The 17,876-nt window shown below is 38.7% G+C and overlaps 2 protein-coding genes across 5 annotated transcripts; one reads left to right on the forward strand and one right to left on the reverse strand.

Moving 5' to 3' along the window:
• Positions 1 to 996: 996 nt before the first annotated feature.
• Positions 997 to 5,716, reverse strand: cUnh10orf88 (chromosome Un C10orf88 homolog). Of its 4 annotated transcripts, XM_079476685.1 has the most exons (8): positions 5,590 to 5,713; positions 5,372 to 5,407; positions 4,451 to 4,611; positions 3,913 to 4,110; positions 3,217 to 3,289; positions 2,929 to 3,129; positions 1,842 to 2,128; positions 997 to 1,704 (listed from the first exon to the last, which is right to left on the reverse strand). In XM_079476685.1, the coding sequence occupies exons 3-8, from the start codon at positions 4,591 to 4,593 to the stop codon at positions 1,527 to 1,529; spliced, it is 1,080 nt and encodes a 359-aa protein (XP_079332811.1). In that variant the 5' UTR covers positions 4,594 to 4,611; positions 5,372 to 5,407; positions 5,590 to 5,713; the 3' UTR covers positions 997 to 1,526. The 4 variants fall into 4 exon arrangements, with proteins under 4 accessions (XP_079332811.1, XP_079332813.1, XP_079332812.1 ...); XM_079476687.1 differs by lacking the exon at positions 5,372 to 5,407 and having other exon boundaries at positions 5,590 to 5,716; XM_079476686.1 differs by lacking the exons at positions 5,372 to 5,407; positions 5,590 to 5,713 and adding an exon at positions 4,796 to 4,882.
• Positions 5,586 to 17,841, forward strand: adam9b (ADAM metallopeptidase domain 9b). The gene is made up of 22 exons (XM_079476684.1): positions 5,586 to 5,771; positions 6,235 to 6,338; positions 6,419 to 6,495; positions 6,764 to 6,836; positions 8,191 to 8,267; positions 8,751 to 8,934; positions 9,018 to 9,080; positions 9,167 to 9,238; positions 10,641 to 10,810; positions 11,169 to 11,259; positions 11,618 to 11,742; positions 13,063 to 13,234; positions 13,881 to 13,970; positions 14,057 to 14,252; positions 14,370 to 14,475; positions 14,663 to 14,846; positions 15,273 to 15,359; positions 16,129 to 16,234; positions 16,310 to 16,451; positions 16,545 to 16,641; positions 16,798 to 16,844; positions 17,121 to 17,841. Exons 1-22 carry the CDS (start codon positions 5,720 to 5,722, stop codon positions 17,176 to 17,178), a joined length of 2,373 nt encoding a protein of 790 aa, XP_079332810.1. The 5' UTR covers positions 5,586 to 5,719; the 3' UTR covers positions 17,179 to 17,841.
• The last annotated feature ends 35 nt before the right edge of the window (positions 17,842 to 17,876 follow it).

A 17,876-nucleotide genomic window follows, 5' to 3' on the forward strand; every position in this document is an offset into this window, starting at 1 on the left:
CTGTTACAAAACCACTTCTGAAGTGGATGTCTGTCAAGGAACAACGGCTCTCTGTTTAAACAAACCTACAGTGAACATCACTGTGGTGTAGACAGAAGACCGATGCTGAATCAGGGCAATAGTCATGTCAACACTTTATCCAAGTGGTCAAGGTGAAAAGTTATTCACAGCGCTCTTTAAAACACTAAACAAAACCTGCTCATTTGGAGCAATTTCAGTTCATTCACCATAAAGTTTTATGCTGAATTTGCAGTTGGGAGTTTGTTAATTCAGCTGTGTGTTTTTAACTGATGCTAGATTTTCCTGAATGTGGCAAATTCCCCTCATGGGTGATGGGAGACTGCCAAGAATATCTTATGAATATGATGTTCATACGGTAAATAAGAGGGTAGACACGTGGCTTTCTCTAAGACACAACTCAAAGCTTTTATTTTTACTACTAAATATTTTATAGATTATAAAATATGTTTTTATTACTACTACTACTACTACTGATGTCAATGAGTTGAACAAGACCTGTTAGCAGTTCTAGGGAGAATTCCTGAAAGGGACATTGACATAAACACTAGATTTCCAGTGTAAATGCATTAAATACAATTATTGTTTATACAAACTGAGAGACAAGCAGGCCCAGCACTAGCCTGGATCGACTGGTGGAGACAACAACAATCATGGTTCATTGCATGCAGTTTTACATTTATTTCTGTGAATGACCGATTATTATGTGCTGGATAACACAAATAAGAAGTATTTTGTTTGCAGGGGTCCAAAGAAAACCTGGGGGAAAAGTCCTCTAACCCCCCAGACCTAAACTTGAAGAGATGTCTTAATTTTTTGCCAATTGACAGCATGATATGAATAACTCAGTTGTAACGTTCCTTTAAAGAATACCATTACCAAGGCATAAAAGTGCCTTTTTGTAGGAAGAACTGTTTTAACGTGTCACCATCTAAAGATTAAAGGATAATATATAACTGGAATAAATGGCTCGTTTTTAGTATAAATAGCATTTTTTATTGTCCTTAGTTTTCCAGTACAGTCAGTGTAAACCTATTCTCACACAGGCAGTTCACAATAACAGTTAATACTCGACCCTGTTCAGTGCAACAGAGACCTCTATCCTATAAACAGCCTCCATATAAACTGTCGTTAACATTTTATAATAGTCAGAATAGTAGAAAAATAGTTCTTGTAGCAGCAATTTAATCATTGAATTAAAATATTACAAATAGTATCAACAGTAAAACACATTATTAACAGTTCGTTTTCCAGTTGCTGCTTTGGACTAGAGAACTAACCGAACAGCCCAGCAAGACAAGTCTCATGGGAAAGACTCATAGATCAGTGTTTGCCATTCAAACCGTAACTCCTGGATCTCGTAGGAAAAACATAAACGTTAGAAGTATCTGTTATAAAGGACTTCTGGTGAATTCTTGTTACATCTCCTTTTACAGAACACAAGTCATGTAGAAGCAAAAGCCTTTAAATGTTCAGGTTAATCATTGGTGAAGTGACATTGGTGTTGTTCATTGGTGCTGTGGCATGTGTGAAAGCGCCTGCTGAAGCGTGACTTCCAGTCTCTGCTCAAGGGCATCCAGACGCACGTCAAGATGCTCTTTTAACCTTTTCTCCATCTCCCCCATCCTCTTCTCTACAACCGACTCCAGCATCTTCTCAAATCCTCCGCAGCACACGTGACTATCCCTACAACAACACAAAATAAATGGACATCCTTCTGACGATGAACCGTTGACTACAGTATAACCACCCACTTGATTGGCTACCACGACTGTGGTTACCGAACTTCATTTTCCTCAAAACCGCATCTGACTCACACTTACCATTCCCCATTCTTCTTCCTCCCGGGAGATGTGGCTTCCTCCAGGCGGAGCTGCGTGACCTGGCCGCAGACGCTCTGTAGCATTGGCAGCAGCTCTGGGTTGATCGGGCCAGACATGGCACTTGGGATCAGATTCTGACTGCTGGAGGACGGAAGCTGCTCAGGACCGGTCGGTGGATGTCGGCCCTCCCCAGAAGCACTGGAAGCCCCACCGCCTCTTGACAGACAGCTCAAAGCTCCTCCTCCCATGAGAAGAGGAATGAATCCACTCAGCATGTCTGTTTTATTCTGAAGACAGAAAACAGAGGGAATGATTGTCCATTTGGCAAGCCTCAAAGAAACATTACAGTCCACAACACGAACCACATAACAAAGACAAAGGGGGATTATGACCAGATCGTACAATCAAATGTATTATGTTCAATCTACAGTATCTATAAATGTCTTAACGGAGAAAAAACTCAAATAGTTTAAGAATTTACTTCTTTGAGAAATTAATCAAGCGTAACATTCAACTATTAAAACTTTATTTTCTATTAAGGACTGCAACTAAATAACCGTAACTGGGCATAAGAATAAAAAACAATGTGCTGCACTACCTTTCTTGTAAAGAATCACTCAAAGTCACTCTGTATGGATGGAAGAGTGGTAGAATTTTTTTTAAGTTTATTTCCACGAAAAATATTCCACAATCATGTTCATTTTATTGTGCATTCCAAGTAATATCAATCGAAATGAAACTGGGCTGTTTTAAGTAAGTAATAATTCAATAAAAAGCGCTATAATACACAATAAAAACATGATAACATAGTTAAAAACATCATTCCTGAATTGAGTTTGAACATCAATAGTCTATAGCGAGAAACACCTGGAAGAGATCATCAATGCTTAGACTAACTGAAATATACTTGAAAGACTTTGTGCGTTGAATAGAGCTAAACTAACCAGAAATTGGTGTTCATTTTAGAAGCTTATGTCGTGTTGTAAGTACATTACGCCAACTGGCCTGGATCGGCACTAAGATTAAGCAACAAGAACGGTATGGCGCGAAAAATGGAAAAGCTGTCCATAACAGACTGGATCCAGACCTTCTGCTGGCTCTGTACGAGCTCCATCAGGTTTTGAGCCCCTGGTGAAAGGGTGGTACCCATTTCTTCCATCATAGTCTGGACGCGCAGAAGATCAATGCCTGGGTCCAGGGTCGGGCCACCCTGCCTTTCTTTAAGTGTCTCCAGTACAACACCCACATGGGCGATAGCCACAGAGGAACGCCCACCAAAAGACAGCAGCTGTGTAGAGAAACTGAGGATGAGCAAACATAGGCCGGTGGCTTTTGTGGTGAAGACAGAGTGGATTTTATTTTGTGGTTTCCATACCTTCACCTCACAGGATGCAGTGGGGCTCTCTAACACCAGAACACTGCTGAATAAAGGACTTCTATCCTGAGGACTGATAGAAAACTAAATATAAACAATCAGTAGTTTAAAAAACAAGTAGTTCAACAACATGTGATGTAAATCTATAATGTTTTTTACTTCTGTTAAGTTATTAGAATTCATTCTTTACTTTAATAAAAACTCAAACGTATTTTATGTAAATTATATAAAACAATTTATGTAAGAGCAATTCAATATTCTAATATTTCTAGACACTTTACTATATGCAAAAATATGACAAGTTTTATTTTGTTTGACGTGACAAAAACGATTTTATTTTTGCTCAACTTGATGGTGGTTGATCACTGTCTGACCATTCGTCGAAATGTGAAACTAAATAAAATGATCAAAAACCCATTCAATAAATATCTTAATTCGTAAAACATGTTTTTTGCACGAAAAGAAACTCCTCAAAGAATATTCTTTAAAGATGCATGTATAAAACATATGTATCGTACAATATGCACACAATTAGATTTAGTGGCTTCACTCTAATGTCATACATAAAGGTGATATAAATAAATACTTTGTTGTACTATTTTAAATGTTTATTCGTGGTTGAGAGTATCAAAATGTGTGAAGTTCAAATGATTATTTATGGCTTGCTAGTAATCGAGGATGGACTTTTCAAAATACCCATTGCTGACGGATCTTTGAACTTCATCTCCACGACAGGTGCCACAGTATTCTCCTGACCCCGAGTACACTTCAATGGTGCGACCTTCACTGACAACATGAATACTGCTGATCAAAGATGCAGAGTTGGGTGGACACAGTAGTGTAATGACACAAGGCGAGTCCGCTTCAGCTCTCTCCAGACAGACGGGTTCACGCCTGTGAAGTCACAGGTGCACAGTGTGTCACAATGAAATTTGACATATTACAGGTGCAGCTGCTCACAGATCAACGTATGGGTTCGAACACGAACCTACAGATATTGCTGTATATTGTTCACAGTACATACCCACTGTCATATTTTCATAGAACATACCCACTGTATAATATTTTCCTAATATTGTATTCTGTATTTATTCACTGTACATCCTGCACTTCTGGTTAGACCCAAACTACATTTCGTTTAACTGTTCTTGTATATGTGGAATGACAATAAAGTTGAATCTAATCTAATATGTAACAACCTTACAGCAACAAGCTCAGCTATTGAACCACTGACCCGTAAAAAGCATCCTCTTCCAGCCTGCAGTTATCGCTGTTTCTGATCTCTTGTGTTGTAGTGAGAATATCAGACAGCTGCTTCTCCGATGGGCACAGCCACGAGCTGCATGCAGAGATCAGACCGTCCGTACTGGAGTTCATCCTGATCGGTTCTCTTCACTGCCAGTCATACAACACTCAATAACCATGATAGCATGTCAAATATGAATATTTCCGTGTATAAAGGGGTTTAAACACATATTAACAAATCATGCCCTTAAAAAACGCGTTATCCCTTCGGTAGACATAGCTGGGCGCTTATTTGGCTGTTTTAATATAACAACGTGACCGTTCATATCAATACCTAACGCTAAACAAGCAGCGTCAGGACCCACAGAGTCGCCCATTCATCTGCCTGATTGAAACAGCATGCACTCGTCTGACATACTTCGGATTTCACACCGTAGTAAAATAATTTAAACATTATAAAACCGTACGATGTCCCGTCAGCCCCATTGACGTTATTCTAAAAAAAAAATACGATTACATTTGCTGGTTTGAAAGACACGCTTGTGATTACTGAACATATTTCAAGGTAATTTAAAAGAAATCGGAATATGAATGTTATTACATTAGGTTATACATTATCGAGTAAGTTACAGGTATCTTAAAAAGGTGACATTTAAATGGTTTTGACTAGAAGGGATTCTGCCTCCATTGCGCATGCGCACTTCAATACCGCATAATTGTTGTCACGCTGAAAACGGTTGATTCATATTTTTTATTCTTCTAAGGTTATGTTTAGGGTTGCTGTAGGCGTTATCAGATGTAATTTATGTATTTATATGGAGACATTTTGCAACACTTCCGGCCAATGGAGGGCAGAGAACGCAGGCGCCCTCTATGGGAATAAAGCTATATTACAATAAATGTCACTTGCCGATGATGCATCGTGGAATGTGTCTTCTGATGCCGTCTAAATACATGGGTATAAATAAGATCAAAAATAACATACGATGTCACATAGGGCTAGAGTTCCCCCAATATTAAAGTAGACAAAATGTTTACATTTACACCTAAAGTGTAGTTAAAATAAAGCATGTATATTCCCAAATATGACATTTCCATATAATCACAAATAAATGTACGTGCACGTACGTAACCTGTGGGTACGATTCTTTCAGAGGAAAGAATGTCGCTCCACCTGTCTGACTGCTCGTGCACGCCCCTGGCTCGAGCCGAGCTCACCTGTGCGTCTCATCCGCGCGCTCGACGCTAGAGCAGCAAGATGACGCGATATATTTTCATTTTAATCCTGTTCAAAATCGCGATTTATCACGGTAAGTGAAGCATACTTTAGTTCTGAAACTTTCACATTGGTTTGTTTGTCTACGCAAGACAGTTAAAACAAAGAAGTTTCGTGTTTCTCCCTCCACAAACCACAACAATTCGACAGTGAAAATAAGTGTCGCCGCCAAATATTTAGTAAATGTAGGTAAAATATGTTTAACGTATATTTAACGTGTTTGGGCTTTACCGTGTGTGGTTACATTTATTCGTCTTGTTTAGTATTTTTATAAAATAATGTTTAGTTAACAATATATAGCTTACCAGCACGATGTTTTACTCTACAACACAAAACGGTAAGTAAAAATACTATACATAATAATATCACTGGCATCTTATTTGAATAAAAACCTACTCCACGTACTTCATTGTACTGTACATTCATTTGCACATTGAGTATCGTAATGAAAAGGCCGATCTTGATTTTGTATTGATTTTCTTATTTTGCCCTTAAAGCCATAGATCAGACGTTATATTTGAAGAACTATAAGTTGGTCAAACCTCGGCTGGTTCATGAGCGCTGGAGGAGATCTGCAAACACATCACATACACCTGAACAGGTACAGTATAAACCACTATCACTCCAACTGGAAATAAGCAACTTTTGTCTTCCAGTGTTTTCTAATGTGTGTGATTTTAGGAAAGACATGCTGACAGTGTCACATACTCGATCAGCATTGATGGCAGCGAGCGATTACTGCATCTTACAAAGAACACGTAAGAAATATGATGGAAATATTCACGTTTTAACATTACAATTCCAAATGCAACTATGTTTTGGTGAAATTTTCAAATATCATACTGTATATCAGAGGTGGACAGTAGTGTTTTTTTAATCTACTCAATTATCAGTTTTTTTAAATTATATATTAGACTTTTTACTATGCTGTATATGACCATTAGTTAACTCTTTAGGTGTCACGAGATGTTAATGTTTTTGTACTGAATTTATTTATCTTGGTAACCATGTTTTCTCCTTCGCCAGAGATTTCTTGTCGGACAACTTTGTCATGTTTTCCCAGGATGCACAGAACGTGAAAATGCACACAGAAAAACCTGTAAGACTTTGTTTTGTATTATGTTATGCCCATTGTAATTATGTCTAATGCGGGTTGCCCCGCCTCTCTGAAACAAGCTTATTTTTCACAAAGCTCACGGCTCTGAAAAATGAGGTGTGCTATGATTGGCGAGTTAACCAGTGCCTAGTGATTGGTTGAATACTTCGAGCGTCTGACAGAAATTGAACGCCTCTTACCATATTCGGAACATCATGTTCCCAAGCAATTGTACTGACCGGTGATAAAATGTCATCGGTAGTTACTTATATTAATTCGAGCCCGGATCTGATCCTCAAAATGAATGTGATTAAGCCGATACATCAACTTTGCCAGCGCGACTTGAGCAGGATGTAAAGGATTGGTAAGGTTTTATTAAAAAAACATTGTTATATAGTGAAAAACTAAAGCTAACCGTTTTATCTTTTATATATGGCGTTATAAAGACTATAAACAAACAACCATTTGCAGATCACACAAAGAAACAACATGCGCTACAAACACACGACAAACTCAACTCGCGTTAGTCCGTAACAAAGTATTTTACAATGAAAATATACGATCTGAAGCGCCAAGCTTTCCTTGCGAAGTTGTAATGGGTTTTAACAAAAGCTTTCGTACACAGCCAGCTGTGATCTCTCCCAAGTTCATGAAGTAATCATACGTGAAATGCACTGCACACACTAATATTCGGATTGTTGTGTTCTGTAACAGTATGAAGACTTGAAAATGAAACCATTTGTTTTTAGTTGTATCATCTTCTGGATGGCAAACAAAGGGGCTTTCTTTTCGCTACGAAACACACAACGTCTCCACGACATGGCTGAGACTATAAAATGAGATTTACAAGTACGCCCACCTTACATGCGTATACATTTGGGCGTCTTCGTCAATTCATACTACAAAATGTTGTAGATTCGTGGGGGAGGCGTTTCAGGCAGGTCTGGGTGAGTGTTTGCTTTTAGATAAAGCATCTTTTGTTCTGACACTTACATTTTTGCAATTCTACTTGTCTAGTACATGCATGGGCAACTTACAACACACCGAAGACACAGGAAAACAAGTTGTATTCAATAAAAGGAAGGAGGCGGGAGCCGGCGAATGTAACACAAGCTTTTAAGAAAATAAACAAACAACAAAGCGAAAGTAAAAAAATAAAACATAAAGTCCTCTCTCCCACTTCCCTGTTGTCGCTCCTCAGTGAGAGATGCGAAACCGTTGCACGCACAGCTGACGCTTGTTATCGTTCACGTCACCGGCCTCGCGCCGTTCCCTCACGGCACTCGTCCCACCCTGCTCACCACACAGGTATTCGTGCCATATGACCCCTTTAACATTTTCTCATGGTTTGTTGCAGGTGCTCTGTCACTATCATGGGTATGTGGAGGGTAATGAAGACTCTCTTGTAGCTCTAAGCACCTGTGAAGGTCTCAGGTATGAACTTCTAAAAAAACGTACTATTCATTTTAGTAAGCATTTAATTCATGACATTATGCTACATGTTTGCGAGGCAGATCGGTTTCAAAAATCTCCCTTTTTACCGCAACTGCAAAATTGTACACAATGTAACTTTTCTGCACCAATAATTACTATTTTTAAACATGTTTCCAAATACCCCTACTATGCCTTCTGTCTTACTGTCTATTGTCCTTTTCACTGTTGCAACCAAAGGTCATCAAAGTCAAGTGTACATTTATAATATAGTTTCCTCAATTTGTGCAGTACGGTAGATTTCTGACAATAGTACTTGTGCCACAGAACAAACAGCAAAATCCCATGCTTACTTAAACAGTATTGTATTTGCCTTTGGACATGTTACTCTAGTTTAAAATTTAACCAGGCACGTCTACACAGTTTAATATGTGACTGCAAACATTACACTGTAAATAGGATGTGTCTTTGTGTGCCTTGTTGCAGGGGTGTGATTCTCATGGGTAATGTAAGCTATGGGGTGGAACCCGTCCCGCAGTCCAAAGCCAACGAACATCTCCTCTTTCTGTTGAAAGATAGTCAGGAAGAGCCGTTTGTATGTGGACTGGCCAATGAAACGCATCAAACCAAAGAAAACTCGCAGCAGCCTAGCATGACTACGTTTTTAAGGGTTAGCAAGATGTCTCGTGAACGCAATCTTCACATTCATATGTCCATTCACACACTCATTTCAAAGTTTCTTTGAATCTGCAGGAGAAACGAAGCTTGCCTCAGACCAAATATGTGGAGTTGGTATTGGTAGTTGACAATTTGAGGGTGAGTATTCTCCATGAAATGTTTTCTTGGTATTGTTTTTGAATGATTGTATTGTTGTTGTGACCGTCTTTTGTATTTATTGTCAGTTCAATTACAAGAATCAAGATTCATCTGCAGTGCGGAATGAGATGGTCCAACTTGCTAACTTGTTAGATTCGGTGAGAATAACAGCAACCACAAGTCTTATGCCTTTACTGTTATGTCTAGCATGTGCAATACTGTATTTTAAGTCACTGTATATTTTCACATTGACATTGATTTGAAACAGATATTACTTAAAGGTCCAGTGTAGGAAATTAAGCATCTAGCAGTGAGGTTGTGAACTGCAACCTACGGCTCCCTCCACCAATCCCTTTCGAAGCACTACAGAAGCTGACACAGGGCTTAAATGCCGTCACATTTTTGCTACTTTGCTAATGGAGATGACGTATTTACAAAACGCACTCTGTAGAGCAGTTTATCCATTTAGTGCTACTGTAGAAACAACATGGTTAATTCCATGCAAGGGGACCCGCGGTAGAAACAGGGCTGTTGAATATGAGCGTTACGACACTCGATCTCGCCGCCATGTGGTTCATGGAGCCCTCAATAGTTCCAAACAAATCCATGCTGTCAACCTATTTAAATGGATTTTGGCGAGACAGATAACAGCAACTGTATTTGCAAACTTTTTGCTAAATATATTAGCACATTGTGTTCACCGAATACTATGTTGACTACATTAATAACAGCATTTAGTCTGGGGAGTAATATGAATACAAGATCTGTTAATATAAAGTTCTATGAATATAAGATATGTCCACCAACTGGTTAAAATGAATAAACATGCCGTAATTTCACCAACTGTACAGCAAATGTGTTTAGGAGACATTGCAACGAATGGGCTACAGTGCAGTGTTTGGAACTATTTGTTGGTCCATGACATAAGTTACTTCGGCATTCCATTCTTTCAATGGACTGTTTTGTGTCCTAACTCTGTTTTTCAGCGGCTTTGGATAGTCTTAAGTAGCACATGAACATTTTTTGTAATAGCCAAAAATACATTGTATAGGTCAAAATTATAAACATTTCTTTCATGCCAAGAATCATTATGATATTAAGTAAATAATGGGTTCCATGAAGAGCTCCAAACTTTCTTTTTGTGAGTAATATGTTATGCTTAGGACTTCATTTTCACAACGTAAAAGGCGATTTGTTTTTCAATATTTCAATTTTCCAGGTGATGTATAAATCTCAATTACGGAAAATGTACCCATAAGACATACAATTTTTTTACATTTATGCATTTGGTAGATGCTTTAATCCAAAGGGACTTAAATTACATTTTGTTTCTAAGTATACTTGAGGAGTACATTTTTATTTCAATACATTAGCATGTATTAGACGTTTTATTCAACTACATTTTTTAAATAAATGTTTTATGTGTTTTTAGCTTTAATACTTCAGTAAATCAAGTACTTTCTATCTTCACTCAAGTAAATGACGACTCCGTGGGTATAGACTCACAGTATATAGTAGAGTATCTGTGTGAATGTGTGGCTGCTTCCATGTCTGTTTCAGTATTACAAACCGCTCAACGTCCGGATAGCACTGATTGGTTTGGAGATCTTTAACCAAAAAAACCCTTTTGATGTGGATGGCAACGCTGGAGAGGTGTTGACCAGGTTTGTGAAGTGGAGGAGGGAAGAACTTTTACCTCGACTCAGACATGACGTGGGTCAGCTCATCGTGTAAGTACCGCTCTATCATAGAGAATATTAACAAAAGAAAGTTGTTGCATCACTGAAGTCTTCGCAGTATAGGCGTTACTGCAGATCGTGAACAAAAAACTACAATTTACGTTACTGCCAACTGAGTCGAAGTCCAAATCAACCTTAGGGATGAGGTTTATCATTTCTGTGCCACTATCAGCATCAAATAAAAGAGGAAAATAATGATTTTGTGTTGCCAGACACTCCCCAACTACTATTGATCGCACAAACAGATAGTTTTAACAATGTTAAAGTTCTAGTTTTTTAGACGTTTGTAGATTAAAGAAGATTTTGCATAAGTTCTGAGTAACGTGATCTTTGTCTCTGTTTCTCAAAGAGGTCGATCTGGTTCGTACCCTGGAGGTGTGCTAGGCATGGCCTTCGTAGGGACCGTGTGCTCTGCTCACAGCGGCGGAGCAATCAATGTGGTTAGCAAACTTACACGGCATTGAGAGATCCTTAAGTATAATAATAATAATAATACTATTGGCTCTTCCAGAAAAGTGTTGAGCATGCTGTCGTCTTTGGGGGTAATTGTTTTTCTGAAGGCAGTAATCTGAACCCTACATGTTTTATTAATGAAAGGTGTGTTTGCAAAATGATGCTCGAAGAGAAGCCAACAATTACAGTGCACATGTTGAAATGCGACTTAATCGAGACCTTATTTATATGCTTGTTTTCCTTACATTTTCTGTGTTAACACATTCTTTTATTGTGCTAAACGTAGTCAATTCAATGTATATCATATGCCACACATGTAAGATGAATGTTTTGTTCTGCTCACAGTTCGGCGGCAATTCTCTGCAGTACTTCTCTACTGTGGTGGCTCATGAGCTGGGACATAACTTGGGCATGAGACATGATGTCGATTACTGTTGTAAAGGGAGTTGCATCATGGGACCCTCCGCCAGGTCAGTGACTTGATCATTCCTTCACTGTACATTTAACTGTTTAAGGGTGTCAACAAGTGCACAGACACTCCCTTAACATAATAATCCCTTTTACTTGATTAGACTTACAACCGCGTGCGCTTCATGTCTGGCGTGTTTAAGCGCTGGGACCCGCATCACCAATCAGTTTCAAATTTAGTTTATATAACATTCATCACAGAAATGCAGTGAGCAAACAAACATAGCTGAACTTCTGTCAGCAGTGTGAAGCGGGATTGATGGGCGTGTTATTTATCACGCTGGCTGGTTATTCGTGTGAGTTCAAAAATCTGAACTTTGGCGAAAATTCGCGCCGCGTTAACCAATCAGGAGCCTGCTCTAGTAGTGACGTAATTATGACAAAGCGAGCGGAGGCAAAAATCTGAAACAACAATGAAGGACTGCGCCTCCGAAGGACCCAGACACGGTTCCGAATGAGTCTATATGTCTATCTTCAGCCTTCCATAGCACATAATGCGCAGCTACCTGCTCAACAAAATCCATGTCCGCCATTTCTAAACGCCAATGACTAAATGATTTCGCAATTAGATGGGAGCCGCCTGGCAGAAGCCCCTCCCATGACGCGAATTTCACGCGCGAATGAAGCGAGTAAAATCCAAATGTTCAAGCGTTCAACTACGTGCGAATAGCACGTTTTATCCTTATTGGACAATTCTCCCGGAAAAGCACAGCTACATGTCAACCAGCAAGAGAAAGAGCATGCCCATCAGTGTGCTTGCAGACGTTCAGCTGTGTTCGTTTGTTCACGGCATTTCGGTGATGAATGTAATATACTAAGTGGATATAACGCTGGATTTGGAGATCGCTTGAAACTAATAGATGGCGCGGTCCCAGCGCTAAAAGATGCCAGCCATGAACCACACGAGGTAAGTGAAACTCATTCATATGTCTGTGTTTTGTTGGCAAAGGGCGTGTACGAGCATAATGTAAACAATACAAATTGATAGTGAATCAACAGATATGCAAGAATAATGCATTGATGTATTGTGCGCTTTAGATCCCCGCCTGCATGCGTTCAGGACATTGTCTGTTTCCGGAAATAATCGTACAGCTGTATCTGTCTTTTATAAATGTGATCAAACTAAATGCTCTTCGAAGATACAAAGTATGGTATACCACTCTATAGGTACTCGAGATTAATATGAAATTGGCAGAAACTCTGTGTGTTACATCCGCTTTAGCTGAAACCAAAGCTTTGTGTCCACACAATGCACAGACAGAAAGTCGGTACAAAGACAAAGCTCTCATTTCTTGTTGTTGTGTGTTTTGGTGTGACAACAGTGGATCCACAAAATTTAGTAACTGCAGTGAGCAGAATTTCGACACATTGATTTTGAATGGTGGTGGGGTGTGTTTGAAGAACCCACCCTCTTCTGGCCACATCATCACAGTGCCCTCTTGTGGGAACGGCATTCTGGAAAATGGAGAACAATGTGACTGTGGCAGCCCGGAGGTATAGTAACGGTACCTTGCTGGGTACCTCAACTTCATCAAACTTTATTTTTGATGTTTTAGACAACAGAACTTCATCTGGAAGTACTGCATCAAGACAACCAATTCTCTATCCGTTTAGACACCCTGGACCTAAAAAGGATTCCTGTTTTATACTGTTAGTTCTTTGCAGTGTTTTTGCTGTAGAACATTTTAGAATTTTTGTATTGGCCAAACAATCCAGTCAGCCAAATCCTTCGCACCTTACAGTGTTGCAAATTGTGTTTTAATTACTTGCAAAATCCTCATATTGTAAAAATGTATTGCACTAATACTGTGTGTACACCACGTGATGAGACGCGATAAAAGACATTAGATGAATGTTAGATTATTTAAACAATTATAATAATCATCAATTTGAAACGCATTTCTATTTAGATATAATAACTGTCTGACTCTCACTGTATTTTAAAGCAAAATGTTGTTGTCTGGTCAAGGGGTACTTGGCTTGAAAAAAATCTTAAAAAGGTGTACTTGAGTCAAAAAAGTTTGAGAACCACTGGGCTAAATGACTAAACGCAAGTGTAAATGATCTATCATAATGCACAGAACACAACTTAGTGTTAGACTAAATGCACAATGTTCTTTGTGGTCATGTTGTGTTACAGGAGTGCAAAAATAAATGTTGTGATGCCGCCACGTGCACTTTAACAAAGAACTCAGCCTGTGCCACAGGAGTTTGCTGTGAAAACTGCCAGGTGACGTCACAGACACACATACAGTAAGGCGTTAGCTTAAACAAGTAAACAGCATTAAAGGAAAGCGTGATTATGTTATTCTACAGATCAAAGTGTCTGGGTCACCCTGCAGACTGTCGCAGAACCCCTGTGACCTTCCCGAGTTCTGTAACGGGACGTCTGAGTTCTGTCCGGGAGATTACTACATTATGGACGGCCTGCCGTGTGCCAGTACAACAGCCTACTGCTTTGAGGGCCGCTGTCAGACGCTGGACTATCAGTGCCAGCAGATCTTTGGTTCAGGTAGATCAAGATGTAGATCCGGCATCTGTTGGGCTGCCAATATATTCCCAAACATCAAATTATTTACAAGCCTTAGTTTGAATAGTTGAATTCTCCTCTGTTTCTCTCTCTACGTAGAGGCGACTAAAGCAGATGTAAAGTGTTTCAGTTATGTCAATTCACTCGGTAATGATTTTGGCAACTGCGGAAACTCTGGTTCCCGTCCAACTCCTTGTGTCGGAGAGTAAGTCCAGTTCAATTCAATCTGTTCTAGCCACTTGAACAATCATCTACAAAGTATTTCATTTAATACATTACATTTATTATGATATTACTTGACTGGGTGATTCAACACTGCCACAGGAAAATGTCTCACATTGGATTATACAACATTTGTACCGCATTTGACAGTTATTTGTATATCTGTTCAGGAACACTATGTGCGGGAAGATTCAGTGCCTGTTTAACAGCAACAAGCCTCCGGCAGGAGCCACAGTCAGTACACAGCAAATAGACGGAGGAAAAATCACATGCATGAACGCTAACTTTAACATGGGTCCGGATGTGCCAGATCCAGCATATGTCAAAACCGGCACAGTCTGCGCTCCTGGAAAGGTAAGGATAGATCATTCACAGACAAGTCATTTGTTTGTTTTCTAAGCTTATTATGAACTTCTCGTGCTAATGTACAGAATGTGTGCTGTGCCAGGGTTGGGCGGGTTACTTTTAAAATGTATTCCAGTACGGTTGCAAATTACTTTATAAACTTTATAAACAATCGGTAACATAATCCAAGTATCACAATATAAAAGTAAAATAGTCCGATTGCTGTTGGATTACTTTAGGGTTACGGCGAGATAAAAATTAAGTCATTATTTTTTATTATTGACTTTGATATTGTGATCATGATTTTGAGATAAAACAAGCTGAGAAGCAATTAGAAATGTTTTTAAGAAATGCCTTTTAATATCGTTGTTATTGTCAATAGTAATATATTGTGAACGCCCCAATATAAATGAATAACATCTCTCTCACACACAGGTGTGTTTGGACTACACCTGTAGAAATTCTTCAGTTCTGGATAAGAGTCAGAAGTGTGACGCCCAGAAAAACTGTAACAGTAATGGAGTAAGTTATTAACAAAGTAGCAGTTCAACGGTGTCTATTTACATCTGGGTCAAAAATTGAATATGTACTCATACTTCCATCTCTGAAGATAGATAGAATGAAAAACAACTTTTTTTAAACTCTGTTTAGGATTCAAAGTACAAAGAAAGTCATGGGGGGGTCTGAACGACACAATGGCGACCCCATTTTCATTTGGCTGAAATCTTTAATGCTCGCTCTTTCTGTTATTGTGAATTCAACTCTTCATGCCTTTCCAAATAAATCTGTTTTATCTACGTACCTCAGATCACCTTAAAATGAAAACGTTGTCCTCGTTTATGACATTACAGACTTATAGACTTCTGTTGAACACAACAGGAGATATTTTGCAGAATGTCCAAGCCAAAAGGAATGTTTACTTCCAAAAAGGACATACATCTATCATAAAATCAGTTCATATAATTCAATTCTTTCAAAGCAATACAATCACTAGAACATCCTTATTTACTCTCAAATCAAATCCTTCATGAAGTTCATGTACACCGAGTCAAAGTCAACTACTGTGACATGTGAAGAACATCACACCTCATTGATTCAGTATGTCAGTACCTCTTTAAATGTACCACTTGAGTAAAACATATTCATTTCACGGTAAAGACATTGTTCGGAGTATTTTCTGGTTGTTATGCAGACGTATATAAAATAACAGAATGATGACAGAATTCCGAACAGTAGCGTTATAAGATAATTCCACATGAATCAAGATTAAACACGATGTTTGTTTTCACAGCTGTGTAATGATCAATTTAACTGTCATTGTAATGATGGCTGGGCTCCACCCAACTGTGACAAGAGTGGTAGGGGTGGAAGTATTAACAGTGGCCCGGCACAGATTGGTAAGATCCCGCTCTCTCTAAATGAACGCATCAGACAGTAACATGTTGTTCATGTGTATTATATCTTTCTTTTAGATTATTCGCTCAGAGATGGTCTTCTGATCTTCTTTCTTCTGGTGGTCCCAATTCTGGTGGTCTTAATCCTTGTTTTGCTCTACGTGTTTAAACGGGACAGCCTTAGCCGTTGTGTCAAGTGCCGCCCCTCTAAAAGCAAAAGGTCAATCAAACAACGATGACGTTTCAATATTAAAAGAGAGTCCGGGACGATTTTCCACTGATAATAATGCAATTTAATAATATCTTACAACAGGTCATCTAATGAAGCAAATGGCCCTGCGAATGCCCAGGCAAATGCACGATCTAATGGAAATGCGACAAGGACATCCACCCCACAGTCAATGACGCAGGTACAAACAGAAATCACATTAATACGTAGGATATTAGCTTTGTGTCTGAAAATAATCTTCAAATGTGCCAGAAATGATTTGGGAATATGTTCTACTTGTAAAATCATCATTGATTCTCTATGGTAACTTTCTCTATGCTTTTTTTTCTTCTTTCAGCCAAATGCGCCATCACGTCTAGTGAATACCTCAGTATCTCAATCAAGGTAATGTAAATACATGCATTTATTTGTAGTACCTCGACCGTTAGCCAGATCAAACTTCCCTGTATCTACTTCTCATTCTGTTGGGTTAGAGATTAAAAGTACTGAACTTCCTTTGCGCTATGAACATTAACTATTCTTTGAGCTCTTTACAGAACAAGTTTGCTTGTAGTTTTTTTTAATGATCTGTTTCTCCGTGTCACACTGGGGCAGTACAACCATATCTGTGGCCATCGCCGTTGCATTATGAATGACCTTACCTGCTTCTCTACCTTTCAGACAAGGACCAGGAGTGCCCAGACCAATCCCACCCAGACAGACACAAGTCCCTGTGTGAAGGCGTGACAGGCGGGAAGTTGTCTTTGTCTGTCGAATCGCTTTAAACCCACCTTTTTGAAACCGATGAAGGAATAACGTTGTTTTTAACTTATTGTGACGAAAGTATTTGCTGCTTAAAGTGATTCAAAATGTTTACAGAGATTTGAATCAATGTTTTTTCTATTGTAAAGATATCTAGATGTACCTCTGAACACACATTAAGATTGCATCATTCCTAGTACCTATGACTTTTCCATCTGCCTTGTGTTAAACAAATTTATAAAATGTATTTTTAACGTTGAAAAGAAAGTAAACTGATTGTTTTTACGGACTGTCGTCGTTGTTTTGTTATCGGTTACACATTGTAATGTTATCTTTCTTATGCACTTTGTCAGCGTCAGTATAATAAAAGACATTGTATTATTGTTTAAAAGATATTATTTGCTACCTTGCTTTGTATTTTCAAGATCCGCCTTCTTCAAGTGTTCTTTATGTCATATTATTCTTGCTTGAAAAATCATGATTTTGAAAGGCAGTTAATTGATCTTTGAAAAGTAAGTTGTATAGTTTAGACATGAAATATTTTCAACAAAAGCATATTTATTAATTAACAATTGTATTGCACTTTATTTTCGAAAATAAGACATAAAAGCGCCAAACGTGTCTGTTAAGTGAACTGGGGTTATATAGGTGAGCGCGAGTACGGCGCGTCGGAAG

The sequence above is a fragment of the Barbatula barbatula genome (assembly GCF_947034865.1).
Source record: "Barbatula barbatula genome assembly, chromosome: 16".
NCBI classification, from domain to species: Eukaryota; Metazoa; Chordata; class Actinopteri; order Cypriniformes; family Nemacheilidae; genus Barbatula; species Barbatula barbatula.